This window comes from Mustela putorius, unplaced genomic scaffold (genome assembly GCF_011764305.1).
Source record: "Mustela putorius furo isolate JIRA1106 unplaced genomic scaffold, ASM1176430v1.1 tig00000460_pilon_pilon_pilon, whole genome shotgun sequence".
Classification (NCBI taxonomy): Eukaryota; Metazoa; Chordata; class Mammalia; order Carnivora; family Mustelidae; genus Mustela; species Mustela putorius.
In genome coordinates this window covers 19,541,005-19,557,211 of record NW_025421389.1, presented here as the reverse complement: position 1 = coordinate 19,557,211, position 16,207 = coordinate 19,541,005, and the positions used below count along the sequence as shown (strand labels likewise).

The window sequence follows — 16,207 nt, the reverse complement described above, 5'->3', positions numbered from 1 at the left end:
GAAAGGTCTCCCAGCATGATGAAGTTCTAGGTCATGTCTACGGGAGTCCGCAAAATCACCAGGTTAGCACCTGGCCCTTACAAGTGGCAGCCTCCCCACAGCTGCTGGGTTGGGCCCATAATCAGATGTAGCTTGGAATGAAATTAATCCTGAGTTTGAGGGATGACCCACAGAGAGGAGGCCTTTGTGCAGCCAGTGCCCAGATGCTCACTGCCCTTGGGAGCCCATGTAACACAGCATAACCTTGGCAGCCGGTTCAGTGGAGGGTTACAATCCCTGAATCCACCTTGGGTAGGACAGGTGGTTCGGAACAATGAGGAGTCGGCTGGCTAGATGCCAGCCCAAGCATCAGGGATTGGCACTTGGAAAGCACCAGGTGCCCTGGCCATGGGACCAGCCCATAGAAGAGACCTACCATTCTCCATGTGGTTCCTCTCAATGAAGTTACGGCTCAGGTCTGCCTTGCACATCTTCTCAACATGGCGCATGCATACGTTAAGCAGGTCATCCTTGAAGTTGCCAAGTGACTGTCCCAGGCCCTCCCCCTCCAGTAGAACATGGTAGGTGGGCAGAGGTGGGGGGAGGGAGTAATTGCTCATCAATGCACCAAATTCCTACCAAGGAAGGAAAGAAGCCATTAACTTCCTAGGTTTTTAGTAGCTGAGGGGACACTTCTCTGCAGGGAGCTCTCCGTCCAGCTGGAAGGGTCAATGCTGGGAGCCTTGTGGTTCTAGACACAGCTGGGCTACCAACTCGCCCCACTTGTCCTCTTATGTTTCTCATTCTGTAAAATGAAAGGGTTTGGCTAGATGCTAAACTCCACTAGATGCTAACATCCCTGATGGTGTTAGTAGTCATATATGTGACTCCATGGTTCCTACCTCTTCAATTGGACACGTTGTTCTATTTTACAGGGGTTTCTGAGAGCAACACAAGCTGGGACGTCTTGGGGAGTGAAAGCACTAAGGAGATGCAAGGTATTTCTAGAACGTTTGGGATCAGTCACGGTGCTACGTCCACCTTTACATACCACACTTAAAGTCTGCCTCTCACCTCCCCTCCCCCCTCACCTGGAGAGTCCCTCCTCTTTCTGAAACCTTTATGGGCCTTCAAGACCCAGTTCAAATTCCACCTCTTCCACACAGCTGTGTTCGATTACTCCAGCACACTTGCCCTTCCCAGAGCTTCCATGGGCACTTATCTCCGGAACCACATGCTTTATCATTTAATTACATACTCTTCTATATTGCTCCCTAATTGTACATGTCTTATCTTCCCAGCCGGATTGCAGCTCCTCAGGGGCAAAAACCATGTCTTCTACTTCTCTATTCTCCACAGCACCTACCAGAGTCCTGGGGCATGCAGCAGTACCCAAAACACTCTAGAAGCTGGATGAATAGACAGACAGGTAAGGTCAAGGATCACGCCTAGGCAGCCCTTCCACACCATGCCTCATACCCAAAGCAAACCTCACTAATCAATCCCACAACTCTTTACTACTGAGCCTGGAGCACTATTAGTACATATCAACTGAAGCAGGTACAAGGTCATACTTGTGTGCCTTCTTTAGAGGAGGAATGGAAATGGCTTAGATGGAAAAATTAAATGGGCAAATGGAATGGAGCTTGGAAAGATGGATGGATGGATGGATGGATGGATGGATGGATGGATGAATGGATAAATGGATGGATGGATGGGTGGATGGGTGGATGGATCATGGTAGATGGGTGGATAGATGGATGGATGGATGGTAGAGGGATGGATAATGGATGGATGAATGGTAGATGGAGGGATTGATGGAGGTTCTGGGACAGTGAATGTAAGGACTGAGGGATCGAATGGTGGGGGAGTTGCTTTGTACCTGCAGAAACAACACCGAGTCACTGATGGTTTGCATCTGCTCCCTGGTCTGCTTGTCCTCATGCAGCACCTTGGCCCTCTCATCCAGAGCATCCACGATCACCTTCACCTGGCCCACGGCATCCTGCTCCCGCTGCTCCAATGCGGCCCTCACTTCCTCCTTTTGCTTCTCCAGGTCCCGCACCAGGTCCTGGAAGTTTTGCTCCAGGATAGCCTTCTCACTGGTGGTGAAGCTCTGGGTCCAGAGGGAGAGGAGAGAGGAAGGAGGGTTTCGGGATTTTAAAAACCTCCTGAGTGGGGTGTATCTTTAGATTCCCAGCCTAGAGCATTTCCACTGCCCCAACCCAGAAAGTCTGTTTGACTAAGGATCTCATTCAAAGGCATCTTTGAAGGATGCCATCTATGGACAGGGATGGCCAGGTTCATTCACAGTCCACTCTTCTTTATCTGTGACTCCTCCCAGGGGTGGGTTGACTTGGCCATCATTCCAACCTTAGGCGACTCCATGGACCCAGAAGACCCCCCATGAGTCAGGTGGTGCTCAGTAAACCTTGACTAGCACCAAACAGCATTCAGAAAGTGAACGGACAGGCTGTTGATGGAGCCAGGGTCAAGAGTCAGCGATCTCAGATTGTGGTCTGCAATTACTCAAACCACGGCAGACACACAGGCAGCCATCTTGGCCCCAGCGAAAGGACAACGTTACGCCCTTGGTGGCTAGGTGGTCTGCTGGGCAGAGTAGACAACGGAGCACACTGGAGGACACACCGGAAGACAGGTCCATCTAGGGTCTTTATTGGCTGGAAGGGAGCCTTAGGGGATGGCGAGATCACACATGAATGCCCAGCCTGGACTTAGAAGGGGAATTGGTGGGGATGCCAGAGGGGTGGGAGAACCCAGAAGTAAGTGTGGGGCATAAATGGGGGGCCTGGAGCAGGAGAGAATGCCTGTCTCCTCCCAGGTAGGATAGGCGGGGTGAGCACACAGCGAGGCCAAGGACCCGGGGGCTGCTCACCTTGATGCGGTCCTTCTCCTTCTGCCACTTCTCAGCTTCATCTTCGATCTCGATGATCTTGAGCTGTAGCTGTTCCTTTTGTAGTGATAGCTCTGTCTGCAGGGAAGGAGGCAGGTTGGAGAAGTCCAGGGAGAGGTGGGAAAGCAACAGAGAATCAGGGAGTGGGCCCGGGCAGGGAGCCAGCCTGGGGAGGGCTCACTCCTTAGCCCTTCAGCCTGTCTTCAGCAAACAGTCCCAGGGACCTCGGATACGCCAGGCCCCACGCATGTCACCAGGGATCTGGCAACAGATCAAACACTGTGTCATGGTAAACTCGGGCCTCCGGGGCTAGGCCATCCCAGCCAGGTCTTTAAAAGGACTAAACCTTCTGCCGGGTCCCTCCACCCAAACTGAGCAGGACGGTTAGTTCATTTATGGGGTTCCCACTCCTCTCGATGGACCTGAGGCCACTAGGGAGAGGGAAGGAAGCTCCTACCACCTTCAAGCTTCGCGGAGAAAGGGGACCCAGCCCAGCTCAGCCCAGCCCAGCCCAGCCCAGGGAGTGTCCCGTGGCAGTGACAGTGTGCAGCGTTTCTATGCCATGACGTGGAGCCTGTGTTGCAAGCCGGAGCCCAGGTGGCAACCAGCAGGGACTCCGTCTGGACAGGCACAGCTATAAACCTGTTTATGGGAAAGGGAGTGCAGTCCGCAGTTTGGGCAAGATGGGGACTTCTGTTCAGGGGCCCTGGGGGAGGGGGGCTGGTGGTAAGCGAGGCAGTGAAAGGAGAAGAGAGAAGACAGATTCCAGGGATCTCCACGCAGGGGAGGACGCAGGCTGCTGGGGTCTGGGGGTGGGGCCACAAAGAGGACCGATGAGGGGTTCATGGGGAAGTAAGCTCTAATGGATATGGAAAATATGGATAATATTATTCTTCCATTGGAGAAATGCCTTCTCTGGAACGCAGCTACAACAGAGAGAAAGGGGAGGCATGAAGCTATGGCCAAGGTGATTCAGGCAAGCCAAGAGCCACCTTTGTGTTCTGCGGGGGCCCCTGCCAGGGATCTCAAAGCCCCTTCCAGCTTGGAAAGACTGGTGGGTGATCTCCACCCCAGAAGGCTGTAGGGCGCTCACAGTCTCCCCACTACTCTGGGTTTTGAGCAGAGTTCCACACCATTCTCCAGCTGTCCCTTTGAGGAACCCTCAAGAAAAGTCAAGATGAGGAGGCCACAAGCCACTAGGAATGGGAGCTCTGTTGGCAAGGAGTCCTGCGCAGGGTACGGACGGGCCGCACCTCTGGAGGGCTCCACCAGGCTGGCGAGGTGCTGACTGGGGTCCCTCCCCAGACACCAGGGAAGTGGGTTGGGAGTGGAGAGAGCTTCCCTGGATTTCTTGGAAAGGGTGCCCAGAGGATCAGGGAGCTGGTGGAGAAAATAGGAAAGGCCCAGGCCAAGAACTGTAGAGGTCCCGGACAGAAAGCCCCTGATCCCACCCTGCACCCCCTCTCTGCCCCAGTCCTGGGCTCTCCTGGCAAGAACACTCCAGGTTCTCAGGAAGCATCTGGCCCACCAGCAATGGGCTGCAAATCCGGCAACATGGAAAAATGCCATCACCAGAGATGGAACATGACTGTCAGGAGGAAAGCAGTGAAAGGAGATAAGGATGGGATTTGGTCTGGTTTCTGGAAAAAAGCTGGGGAGAAATCAGGTGCTGATAGACACAGTGCTGGGAAGGTGGAGAGCATAGGACAGAGACCCCAAGACACAGTGGGTGGCAGATCCTGTGGCCTGGAAGGATCTGAGCCATAAGGAAAAAGCAAACAGCTGGACAATGTGTCTGTGCCAGGCACCTTGCCCATCCCAGAAGCTCTCCTAAGGGAAGCCCCAGGTCAAGGGGACAGTCAGAAGCCATCCCACTGCAGCTGACCCCTCCTGACCTGGCTGGAGTAGGGGCATTGGCCCCTGGGTTTCTCGCCCCTACCTCATCACCCCCAGAACAAGGCCTGATGGAGAGGAAAGCAGAGGACAAAAGTACATTCACCCCCACCCCCCGGGGCCTGCCCAGGCGGGAGAGGACAGCCCTCCCATGAATGAGCATGGGGGATCCCAGAGGGAGCCCACCCAGAGTTTGGGACTGGGAGTCCAAACAACTAAATGCAGTTACCACCATTTCCAAGCAGGTGGTCTCTGCAAGTGACTTGACTTCTCTGGGCCTTGGGGCTCTATCTTTCATGGACGTAGTAAAAGGACTGCCCCTCACCCCCCACCAAGGCCATGGGATGAGCTGGGAGCCAGGAAAGGAAGCTCAAAAAGTACCCAGCACAGAGAGAGCCCCGGCCAGCGATCTAGCATCTCATAGTGTGGGGGACCTTCCATGGGCTAGGAGCTGTGCGGGATGCTCTCCCTCCCACCAGGCTTGGGAGAGAGGGTGCCGTGTGGCCAGCATGCCCTTGGGGCCTCAGGGAGCAAGGGAGGGTAGGCAGGTGAGATCTGAAGAAGCCTCGGAGGTGCTCAGCAGTGAGGGCGGCAGGTGCCGCGGTCCTGGCGTCCGGGGACACTGTGTACGCTGCCAGGACGCAGGGAGAAGTGTGGGCCCAGAGGCCTGTAGCGTGGGGAACTGAGGCCGGGAGGACCCTGGGGAGAACAGAGCAGAAGGAGGGGAGGGGATGAGGGTTGGCTGACCTTGCCAGTGGGAAAAGGTACAACCAGAGAAGGTTAAGGCCAGCAGAGTCATGCGGAGTGAGCAGAGGCGCTGGGGGCACCTGCCGGGAGCCATGGGAACACGAGGTGGGTCGGGCCTGCAGGAGAGAGTCTCCCACGGATTTGCCGGCCAAGAGGGAGTACAAAGGAAGGGGATTAGAACAAGGAAGAGTCCAGGGCAAGGGCCCAGGAAGTCAGACCCTGGGGTGGGGGTGTGTGTTGGGGGGGTCCATGCTGCAGAAGAAAAGGAGGGAAGCAGGCAGCAGGGCTTGCTGAGGTGTGGCGAGGAGGGCCAGAGTGTTGGCCGGTGACCCGGGAGGGAGGAGGGGAGGCCGCTGATCTGGAATCCTGGGAGGCAGGGTCAAAAGCGGAGACGCACTGTCTGCAGCAGTGGGCGGAAGACGGGGTGGAGGAGAGAGTTGGGCACTGGGGAATTCGGACACAGGCTGGGAGGGGGCCTCGCAAGACCAGACTTGCAGGAAGGCGGGCCCTGGGGAAGGGCCTTGGAGTGGGAGCTAGCTCCATGTGGTTACCACAGTCCCTTGTCCCCTCTGGGATGAGGGCTCCCCTCTTCGGAGGAGGGTTTGGGGTGAGACCCCTGGGGGGTGTATCTAGCATCTGTGTGGCTCCAACAGCTCTTCCCTGCTAACACGGCTGCGAGAAGCTGGAAAAGGCGGGATGTGGGAAAAACATAACATAGGAAGCCTGGGTTCCTATGATACAGGGATTCCCCCCCAAAATACTGGGTTCTCCCCCAAAACCAGGAGGAGGAGGACACTAATTGTATGACTGAGCACCTACTATGTGCCAGCCATTTTCTTCTTTCCTCTGCAAGTGCCGCTGCCCCATTTTACAGATGTAGAAACTAAGGCCTAAAAAAGATGAGCAACTTTTGCCTGAGCTTTCACAGCTGGAAAGCCATTAAGGCCAAGATGTCACAACAGGACGCAGATCTCATGTGGCCTCTTAACGTCTAGGCTCATCTCTGAATCTTCTAGGACGTTGTCCGTCCCCTTCACTTCTGCTAACTGAAGCCTGCCTAGGCTCCCCACCCCACAGATGGTATCGTTTGGCCACCCTGTCTCTTTCCTCGTCACCCCTCTCCCCGCCCCCACACCCTCTTTCTCGCCCCCTGAGGTCCCAGCTCTCTCTCTTTCTCTCTCCCTCCTCCCTTGGAATTTTGAGGAAAGCCCCGATATCTGACAGGGCCTCAGCTCCCCACCCCTCCATCGCCGTGCATACCTCCCTCCTCTCTTCCTCCCACTCCGGGTTCCTTCCCTCCACCCTGCCCAGGCCTGTCCCTAAATGCTTCCTTTGTTCCCTTCTCCCACACTCGTCTGGTTGCCTCTAGCTCTGCTGCCTGGGATGGGCCCCAGGAAGGCCATCCTGCCTGCAAATCCTTCCGGCCTTGGGGGAGTGGAGGATTCCCTGAGAGCAGACCGAGGGCACAGTGGTGGGTCGCACCCAGTCCGGTGGGCCTTCAGCCGCAGATGCACCGGAACACTTACCCGGGCAGGGGTCACCTGCATGGCCTGCAGGGAAGGGGGGGGGGGATGAGGCCGTGATCTTCCTCGGGCTTGATTTAACCGCATGGGCCGTTGGCTCTGATATTTGCCAAATGAGGCAGTTAATTGCCAAATTTGTACTCTCAGACAAATGGTAATTATCTGGATAAGAATCTGAAATGCTGGAGACGTTTCCCCATTTCCACCCAGATGTCAGATAGCCCCGTACTAGTCTGCTAGTCACTACTAGTGACGGGGACTCACAGTCCCTTCTGCTTCCTCGGGTGCTGGGACAGGGACCGAGCAAGACCAGGTAGACAGACTAGCACCCAGGCTGTCCTCAGACTGGTGGTGGGCCCTTGAGAAAGTCAGCCAACCTTTACCAGGCCTTGATTTCTTCCTGGCTACGTTGGACAAGATGCCTGATTCTCAACCTGGCTATTCATCACCATCGGCAAGGGAGACTTAAAAATACAGATCCCAGGCCCTAAGCCCCTAATGAGAAGCTCCCGGGGAAAGGCCTAGGCAGCTGCGTCTTGATTCTCTAGGTGATTCCAATCTGAGGATGCCCCTCTCCCCCGCCCACCACAATCCCCCACTGGGGAGCCTGCCATCCTGTGAAAACAAAGTGTAAACGGGTGCAGAGGAAACAGCCATCAGAAGAGTCAGAATCCGGGGCACCAGGGTGGCTCAGTGGGTTAAAGCCTCTGCCTTCGGCTCAGGTCTTGATCTCAGGGTCCTGGGATCGGGCCTGCTTCCCCTCTCTGTCTCAGCCTGCCTCCTGCCTACTTGTGATCTCTGTCAAATAAATAAATAAAATTTTTAAGAAGAAGAAGAAGAGTCAGAATCCCGGCTTGGCCTCTCCGTGCTGGGATCCTGGAGAGGTCTCTTGGCGTCTCAGGGCTTACGTCCTCGTCTCTAAAATAGGTACAGTAGCCCACAGCTGTGGCACTGTTGTCAGGAGTAACAGGTAAACAGTTGGTGCTCTGTAGAAACTGGAGCGTCTCCTGCTGCCTGCCTGTCACTTTCCTCCCATGCCTCCTGTCTCTGCACAGCTTACCAGATAAACTGCTTCCCCTTCAGCCTCCATGGAGGTCACCCCTCTCTTCTCTCACCCACCCTGTCCCAGAGCAAGAGCCCCTCCAGCCCCCGACAGGATCCATCCAGGAAAGACTTGGGATAGACAGAGGGATGAGACAGAAAAGGATGGAGATGGATATAGACATCCAGCCTGGGGAATGTCCAGAGGCAGGGGAGTGGACATCAGGGGGACCCCTTCTAACATTTGGAGTGGAACCGGAACATTCTGGCCCTGGATCCACCAGAGGAAGGGTAGTCACGCTTCCATGCCAAGTGGCCTTTGCTCCAACACGGCCCCCCGCTCAGAGGCTACAGGCAGAGCCGAAACCCAAGGCCCTGACTGTCATCTGCAGCCTCATGCAACCATTCGAGATTGGTCCCGGATGACCTCACCAGGGCCTTCACCATCTGACCTGCTGAACAGGTTCTGGACAGGGCTCCTTGCAAAAACCTGTGTGTGGGCTGATGTTTGGGTCTGTAGGGGATGCCTCCAAAGGATGCCAGGATTGACACGCTTATTCCCTTCCATCAGTCAACCCACTAACCCTGCTCTGTGCCAATGTTCCCCATGGCTGACATTCCAGCAGAGCCAAGCATGGACAAACAGCTGTGCTCCAACTCCGTCTCCTGGCCGCCCTGCACCACCCCCATCTACCCTTACACCACTGGGGCGCACACGCACATGCACACGCTGTCTAGCTCCCACTGTTCAAGTCCCTCCAGTGGATCAGACATTTTCCCCTCAAATCCCCGATAGAGCACACGTATCCTGAATCCCATATTCTCGGTGCCCTTCCCCTCAGTTACTTTCAAATATTGGGAGAGAATTAGGGGACTCCTTCCTTATCCTCCACAAGCTTGGACAGGTCCCTCCCTCTCCCGGGACCTCTGTCCCTGTCTTCAAGGTGAAGGAGGAGACCCAGGAGACTGCTAGGACTCCACCCAACCTGCCTTGCCACCTGCTACGATTTGATGTTGATCGACAGCTGCTTCTGTGTAACTGGGCGGATGCTCCCCAGGCTTGTTTGTACCTCTGAGCTCTACCTCCTGACCTACATCGTGAGCCCTCAAGGACGAGGGCTCTGTCTCAGAGTCCTACGGCAGCGCCAAGCACCAGAAGGTGAACTCCAAGTTCCAGGTGCCTCCACACAGGGCTGCCCAAGACTCTTCCCTCCTCCAGAGGCACTTGGGCTTTGGTTAGGTGATACTCTGGTTCCAGACACAAACAGACAAATAAGCATGTATATTGCTTGCAGGAGAAGTGGGCACCTGAAGCCACTCAGCACCAATCTGCCCCCCTCCTCATCCCTGACATTCCCAAGAATCCTGGGACTCCACAGGGGAACTTGAAGACCACCAATGTAGCCCAGCTCGTTGGGTTCACACATTGGGAAACCAGGACTGAGAGAAGAGAAGGGACTTGTCCGTGGTTGGATGGCTAACTAGAGGCAAAAACCAGGTGTGGAACTCGGTCGGCTCTCCCTGAACCCAATCGGAAGCTCTGCAGCTTTTTGGGTTACACCGGATGAAGATGACTGCCCCCTTGGTTCTGTTCTTGTTTCCCAAGGAAGCTCCCGAAGGATGGGTTCCATGACCCGGCCCCGTCACCATCTCTCAGCCTGATGCTTGAAGCTAGGATGGGGTCGGGGCACCAGGGAATCAGGAATACCTTCCAGAGCCAAACAAGACCCCTGACAAGGATCTTTGAGTCTTTTTCCATTTGTAACCCATCTCTGCCCAGGGGTGTGGGCGAGGGGTACAGGAAGACAGTCAACAGCCAGTTCTTGGTCAAGAAGGCTGGACGGGGTGGGGTCCTGGGCTGCCCTATTCAAAGAGGTAGAGAGAAGCTGACGAGGAAGGCCAGGTCTCCTGCACTGAGCACCAGAATGGTCACCCCAGAGGCGGGCCGCCCACAACCGCCAGCTGTGTGGCTGCTGCGGGACAGCAGGCTCAGCATCTGTGGGGCAAAGGGTAGCAATCCCAGCTGAGCCTCTGGCCCAGAACATCCTCTCTCCCTGTACAGCCCTTTCACAAGCCTCCCCACGCCTCTGCTCCTCCCCAAGGAGATCCAGGCATGATCACACGGACAGCTGTCGTGCAAATGCACTGCATACCCCATATATAAACATATGCACCAAACAGCCACCTGCACATGCAACACACACACACACACACACACACACACACACGTCATCCCACCCACATGCAAACTACAGCCCTCCCCAAGCAGGGTCCACTGATAGGCTCGTGCCCCTGCGACCACACACATGAAGCACACAGAGCCAGTGAAGGGGATGGAGGAGGCCTTTGGGGAAGTCGAGAGGCTGGCGGTGCGGGTGTGGGGAAGAGTGGGAACGGATAAGCAGCAAGGAGCCCTTGCCCTACAAATGCAGACTCTAAAGCCTGGGGAACAAAAGAGTATTTAAGTGGCCCCCAAATTCCCTTGTCCTTGCCCATGACCCCTGCCCCAGCCGTCAGTCCTGCTCAGGTGGCACAAATTCTCTCTCCCTAAAATAAAAAAATAAACAAGAAGAAACACTGCTGCCAGGCCCAGAGCCCAGGGTTGAGCCCGGGGGGGATTCTCTGATCTGACTTGAACTTATCCTGTGATCTTGGTCAAGCCCCTAGTCATTCCCAAGCTTCTATTTGCTCATGTAGGCAATGCCCCTTCTCCTGAGGTTTAGGGAAACTGCCTCTGACCCCCAGTCTGTGCACACAGAGGGCCGACAGATGGGTTCAGAAGGAGCCAGGGACAGTGGAGACTCGAGGCCCAAAGCCCCCAGGAGCACAGATGCCCCCGCGCATTACCTCCTTCTCTGCCTTGGCCTCTTCCACGGTCACGGTGCTGTGATTCTTGTGCTCCTGGAACATGCAGAGGTAACAGATGCAAGTCTGGTCCGTCTGGCAGAAGAGCTCCATGGTCTTGCCATGCACAGGGCACTTGCGAGCCTCGAAGTCCCGGATGGGCTCGAGCAGCTGGTGGTCGCGGAAGGCGGCCCCCTCCAGGTGGGGCTTGAGGTGCAGCTCGCAGAAGGAGGCCTGGCACACCAGGCAGGACTTGACGGCTTTCTGCTTGTTGCCGATGCAGGAGTCACACAGGACCTCCTCAGAACCCGACTTGGAGCGCAGGAGGGGGCCGCCGTCAGCCCGGGGGTAGCTGTTCCGCCGGGCCTCCCCAGGCTCCACGATGGACACCGTGGGCTTTCGGGGCTCCGAGAAGATGGACTTGCGCAGCTCCCCCTTCTCGGCAAAGGAGAGGGGCGGCTTTCGGCCAGCCCCCAGCTGGAGCCCGGCGTAGGGGGACCTCTTGCCGTCCCCAGAGTCCATGCTGAAGTAGCTGGAGCTCTTGTCGTCCACGGACTCCACAAACTGGATGATGGGCCGCCGCCACTCGTTCCCCGAAAACAGGGAGCTCTTGCCCTCCCCTGGTTTCGGGGCGCCGCCCAGGCTCTTGCCCTCGGCCGCCTCCCCGCCGTGCCCGTTGGTGGTCTTGGCATCTTGGCCTTCGGCCTTGGCCCCGTTCTCCAGGGTGCCGTTGGGGCCTGGGGGACTGCGGGCATCCCGGGCTTCAGGGCTGGCCCCATTGCTTCTGGAGGCATCTGAGGCTTCCATGGCCGGTCACTCGGCGGGCGTGTGTTGGGACTTGCTGGGGCCACAGGTGGGTGACCTCTCGGACTGGCGTCTCCGCAGGGAGTGGGCCAGGTAGCCAGAGCCCAGGGACACACCTATAGGGAGCAGGGGGAGGAGGTGGAGGAGGAGGAGAGGGAGGTGGAGGAGGCGGGGGAGGAGGTGGGGAAAGAGGAGGAGGAGGAGCAGAGAGGAGGGGCAGCCTGACACAACGGGCTGGCCAGCCAGGGAGAGCCAGCGGCACCTCCCAGAGCCAGCGGAGGGTGAATTATACAGGAGGCCACGCCCTGCACATTCATACCTAACCTGATTTCTAAAGGACGTGGGTTTTCTTTCCTCCCCTGGTTTAATTATTTTCCACAGCTCAGCAGCCAGTCGGCCTCCTACTTTCCAACGCACCTTCTCCTGAGGAAGTGGGGGACCTCTGTCCTCACGGGGGGCAGGCTTTGCTGAGCCAAAGGACCCCTGGGGCGAAGGCCTGCGGAGGCCCACAGGACAGAGGGCTATTAATTGGGTCACACAAGCCAAATAGCCTTATAATTGGCGGGCCCGGATTTCAGAGGAGAGGTTTCCCACCCTGGGCTGAGAAAGGGGGGTCTGGTTGGCTTTCGATTCTAACTTCCAGGCGTTGTCCTAGGTCTGTCACCTACAGGGGCTCCTTTCACCCCCCCCATAACCTGTTCAATTATTTTATTTCATAAACGAGAAAACTGAAACTCTACGCAGCTCCCTCATGGGCCTCAAGTCAAGTGGTGGGGCAGAGATTTGAACCCGAGACCTTTGAGCTGCCAAAGTCCCTTCTTTAGCTAGGGTGTCACGGAGTTTCCCAAATGTCAAGGGCTTCTAGAAGCCGTGTCTGGCCCAGCGGCCCTGACAAGATGCATGTGGCCCTTAGGTCATTTCTTTTTTTTTTTTTTAATTGAAATTTTTTTCATATTTTTTAATTTTTTTTTACTTACTTACTTTTATCTTAATTCCAGTTAGTTAACGTCCCGTGTGATATTCGTTTCAGGTGTCGAATTTAGTGATTCTACGCCTCCGTCTAACACCCTGTGCTCCTCACAACAAGTACTCTCTTCCCCCACCCCCTCCTTCCCCTTCCCCGTTCCCTCCCCAAACGCCCGTTATTTTTAGGGAAGCGGCAGTTCTCTGTAGTTAAGAGTCTGTTTCTTGGTTTGTCTCTCTCTCTCTCTCTCTCTCTCTCTCTCTTTTTTTTTTTTGTTTATCCTTCACTGGTCTGTTTTGTTTCCTAAATTCCACACAGGAGTGAAATCATATGGTGTCTATCGGCCCTTCTGTTACTGCCTTCCGAGCAGGTCAGAACCTGTTTGGACCGAAAGGACAGAGCAACAGTAATGAGGGGAATGCAGGCAGCGGCAGGCCGGGCGGCGGAGGCCCCAGGGCCCAAACACTTCCCTCCCTTCCGTCTCCACAGCAGTTTTGCTGTGTGACTCAGGAGAAAATCCGCCTGTCCTCTCTGGGCCAGGCCACAGGCGACACCCTCCGACAAGCCACCGGTGAAGTGTAGCACTCTGATCACCTCAGAGGCCAGCTGTTGGACTTTGACAATCAGCATACATACAGACCTCAGAGAACAAAAGTGGGAAAAAACCGCTCCTGCCGCTTTCGCCCTCTGACCCCTCAGGAACACCGAACCCTCTGCTCTTGCCAAGACAGACCACCTCATCGCCTCTGGCTTCAACCCACTGCCATGGTCCTGGGGAGCCAATGCCCCCATCGAGGAAAGGGCTGGATGGGGCCCAGCTGGGGCGCAGGCTGTGGGCTGTGTGGAGGGAAGTTTCCCTTCCTCCCCTACCATCCAGGTCAAGTTCTGGGATCCCTGCCCCTTTGGCTCACTAGGCTGAACTCGCTAATCCTTGGTGACAACAGCCCCTGGAAGCAGGAGCAGACAAGCTTTTCACAGAGCAGCCAGAGTTTTAAGAAGAGGTGTCGGGGGTGCTGGAGGCAAAGCGAGTTGGCTTCACGGTGGTGGTGTCCCCAGACCCCCACTAAGCCCCCCCTTGTTTGTACACACTGGCAAGTTGACTAGGAACTCCTGGGGCCTTCTGGGGTGGAGAACCCTTTCTCCAAAACTCAGGCCTAATTCCCATAGGCTCTTGCTTGAGGTGTGGAGGGAGAGGGAGAGCAAGAGAGATACTGGTCTGTTGGGTGGGGAGATGCCCCACGATAAGGTCTCTTCCCCCGATAACGTCTCCTCTACCCCCCCCCCACCCTCTTCCTATGAGAACAGCCTATGAAAAGGAAGGCAGGGTGGGGTACATGCCTGGCTCAGTCTGCTAACAGTCTGCTTTCAGCTCAGGTCACGATTTCAGGGTCCTGGGATCGATCCCCGAATCAGGTTCTCTGCTCAGTGGGGAGCCTGCTTGTCCCTCTCCCTGTACCTCGCTTGTGCTTGCTCTCGTGATCTCTCTCAAATAAATAAAAGGAATATCAAGAAAGAAAAGAAAAAAAGAGAAGAGCAGGAGAGAAACTCCAGAGGGTTCTGGTTCTGGATCCACAGCGACGCTGGCTGAGCCTGTGATCCTGCTCTAGGGGCCTCTCTGCTATTCCTTAGAATCCGTGCACCTGTCTTCCTGAAGTCAGGGCAAAGACTTTGAGCCTTGGGCACAGGCCCACACAGAGCAGATGCTCAGAAAACATTTGTGGACGGAGGGATGGAGGATGGATGGGGGTTGGGAGGGAGGAGGAGACCGCTGGCATACGGATGCGATCCTTGCAAAGAAAGGGGAAGAAGGGAGATGTGTGGGAAGGAGGGAGGGAAGAGAAGAGACGGGAAGAGGAAGGAGGGGGGGTGGGGAGTAGGTAGGGGAGGGTTCTGACAAATTTTAGCCCTGGCTCGTCCAGGGTGAAAAAGCACTGGTCTGTAGCATTTGCCTATTTCTCCCACCCTGACCATTTCCAAGCTTCCAACACGAGGAGTTCTGGAAACAGAGCCACACTATGGGTTCCCAAGCCGGGGTGAGCGGGCTCCTGCTTATCACGGAGCACTGGGGGCTGATTGAGGGAGATAAACCGACAGCAGGAGGGAAGGCGGAAAGACAGATGCCCTACAACGCCGCTCTCGATTGTCCTGAGGGAGGAAGACAGGTTCAAGGGATTTCAAGTTGATTGATTTTATCTCTTTCACGAGGCTTTCCCTCCGGCACCGGTCCCCCAACATGGCTTCCGGCTCTGAGCTCCGTCCTGCTAGAGGCATTTGGGTTTAGCTGACTACACAACGCCGTCCGTGATTCACTCATTCCCACAGATTTCCTGAGCCTCCTTCCACGTGCCAGGTGCTAAACAGGGACCGATCCCATGAATGAGTCCCAGGCCTCGCCACTGGGAAGCTTACAGTCTGTCCGGTGAGAAAACAGACCAATGAGTCAGTCATTTGAGTTTGGCGTGAACAGAGAACGAGAGACCTCTGTGTGTGAGTGGTTTGGGCTGCCCAGAAGAGAGCAGTCCAGGACAGACTGACAGAGGCCAGTCCCTCCCAATAGGCTAAGTAGGGCTCCCTTTTTGTGCCCGGAGACATCCTGCCCACCAGTCGGAGGCAGTATTTGATGTGACTCAGCAGATACTTATTTGACTCAATTTGCAGTCAAGGCTAGTGGACTGGCTTTTGGATCCTGCTGACCCTGGAGGGGCAGGAAGCCCAGACCCTTCCCTTCCTTGGTTGACTGCTCCCTGCATATGTCTGCTGGGTGGTATAGTCTTCTGGGGGTCCTCAGAATCCAGGGGCTGAGATGACCTCAGGGGAAGCAACCAAACAAATAACATCCTTCCCAGGCTTCCTGGAGCCTTTGCACTGTACCCCAAGCCCATCAGCCCGGGGGGGCTGAACCCGAGAGGAAAGGACTTCCAGCCGCCGGAGTAGTCAGGTCTGGGATGGGCAGTGAGGACCATCCATGGGAAGTGATCGCCCCCTACCCCAGGCTCCTCCAGACTCCAGCTCTGCCCTTTGTGCCCATCCACGGACCTAAGTACACTCAACCTTACTGGCCCGGGGCCCACCCCTCTGCAACTCCAAACCCAAAATACACATTTCCCAGTACCCTGCCAAGCCTCTGTGTCATGTACAAACTGGCAAAGAACCCCCCAGAAGCCAATGACCCACCACCGTGTCTTGGGAGAGGGGGCTGGCAGCAAAGGAACGTTTTCATTTCTAAAGGCCTTGAAAGGAAGGGATCCCATGAACCCCTCTGTCCCTCATCTCCCATCTTACCCTGTTCACCCTCCAGCCTCACCTAAAGCCCTCCAGCTGCGATGCTTCTCCCTACACGAGGCGCAGCTGGAATTTGGCTGTGGCCCCCACCCTAGCCCTTGCAGGTGTCGGGGTGAGAAGAGCTGGAAGGTGTGGCCTCCAGACATGTGTCCTGATGGAGCTGGGGTCAAGTCGGCCTCTTCAGACGAGGCAGGTCCAGCCACCCCCCATGGAGTC

General features: G+C 56.0%; 1 protein-coding gene across 5 annotated transcripts in view; it reads right to left on the bottom strand.

Moving 5' to 3' along the window:
• The window catches only part of TRIM29 (tripartite motif containing 29), a 48,461-nt gene extending 36,563 nt beyond the window's left edge, over positions 1-11,898 (bottom strand). For 2 of the 5 annotated variants that reach the window (XM_045080428.1, XM_045080429.1), the window contains exons 1-4: positions 10,945-11,898; positions 2,876-2,971; positions 1,862-2,095; positions 416-614 (exon numbers count right to left, since the gene is read on the bottom strand). In XM_045080428.1, coding sequence (XP_044936363.1) covers positions 416-614; positions 1,862-2,095; positions 2,876-2,971; positions 10,945-11,748 — 1,333 coding nt within the window. In that variant the 5' untranslated portion in view covers positions 11,749-11,898. The remainder of the gene's footprint in view (positions 1-415; positions 615-1,861; positions 2,096-2,875; positions 2,972-10,944) is intronic. The other 3 variants (XM_045080430.1, XM_004750063.3, XM_004750065.3) reach the window with 2 other exon arrangements.
• Positions 11,899-16,207: the final 4,309 nt, after the last annotated feature.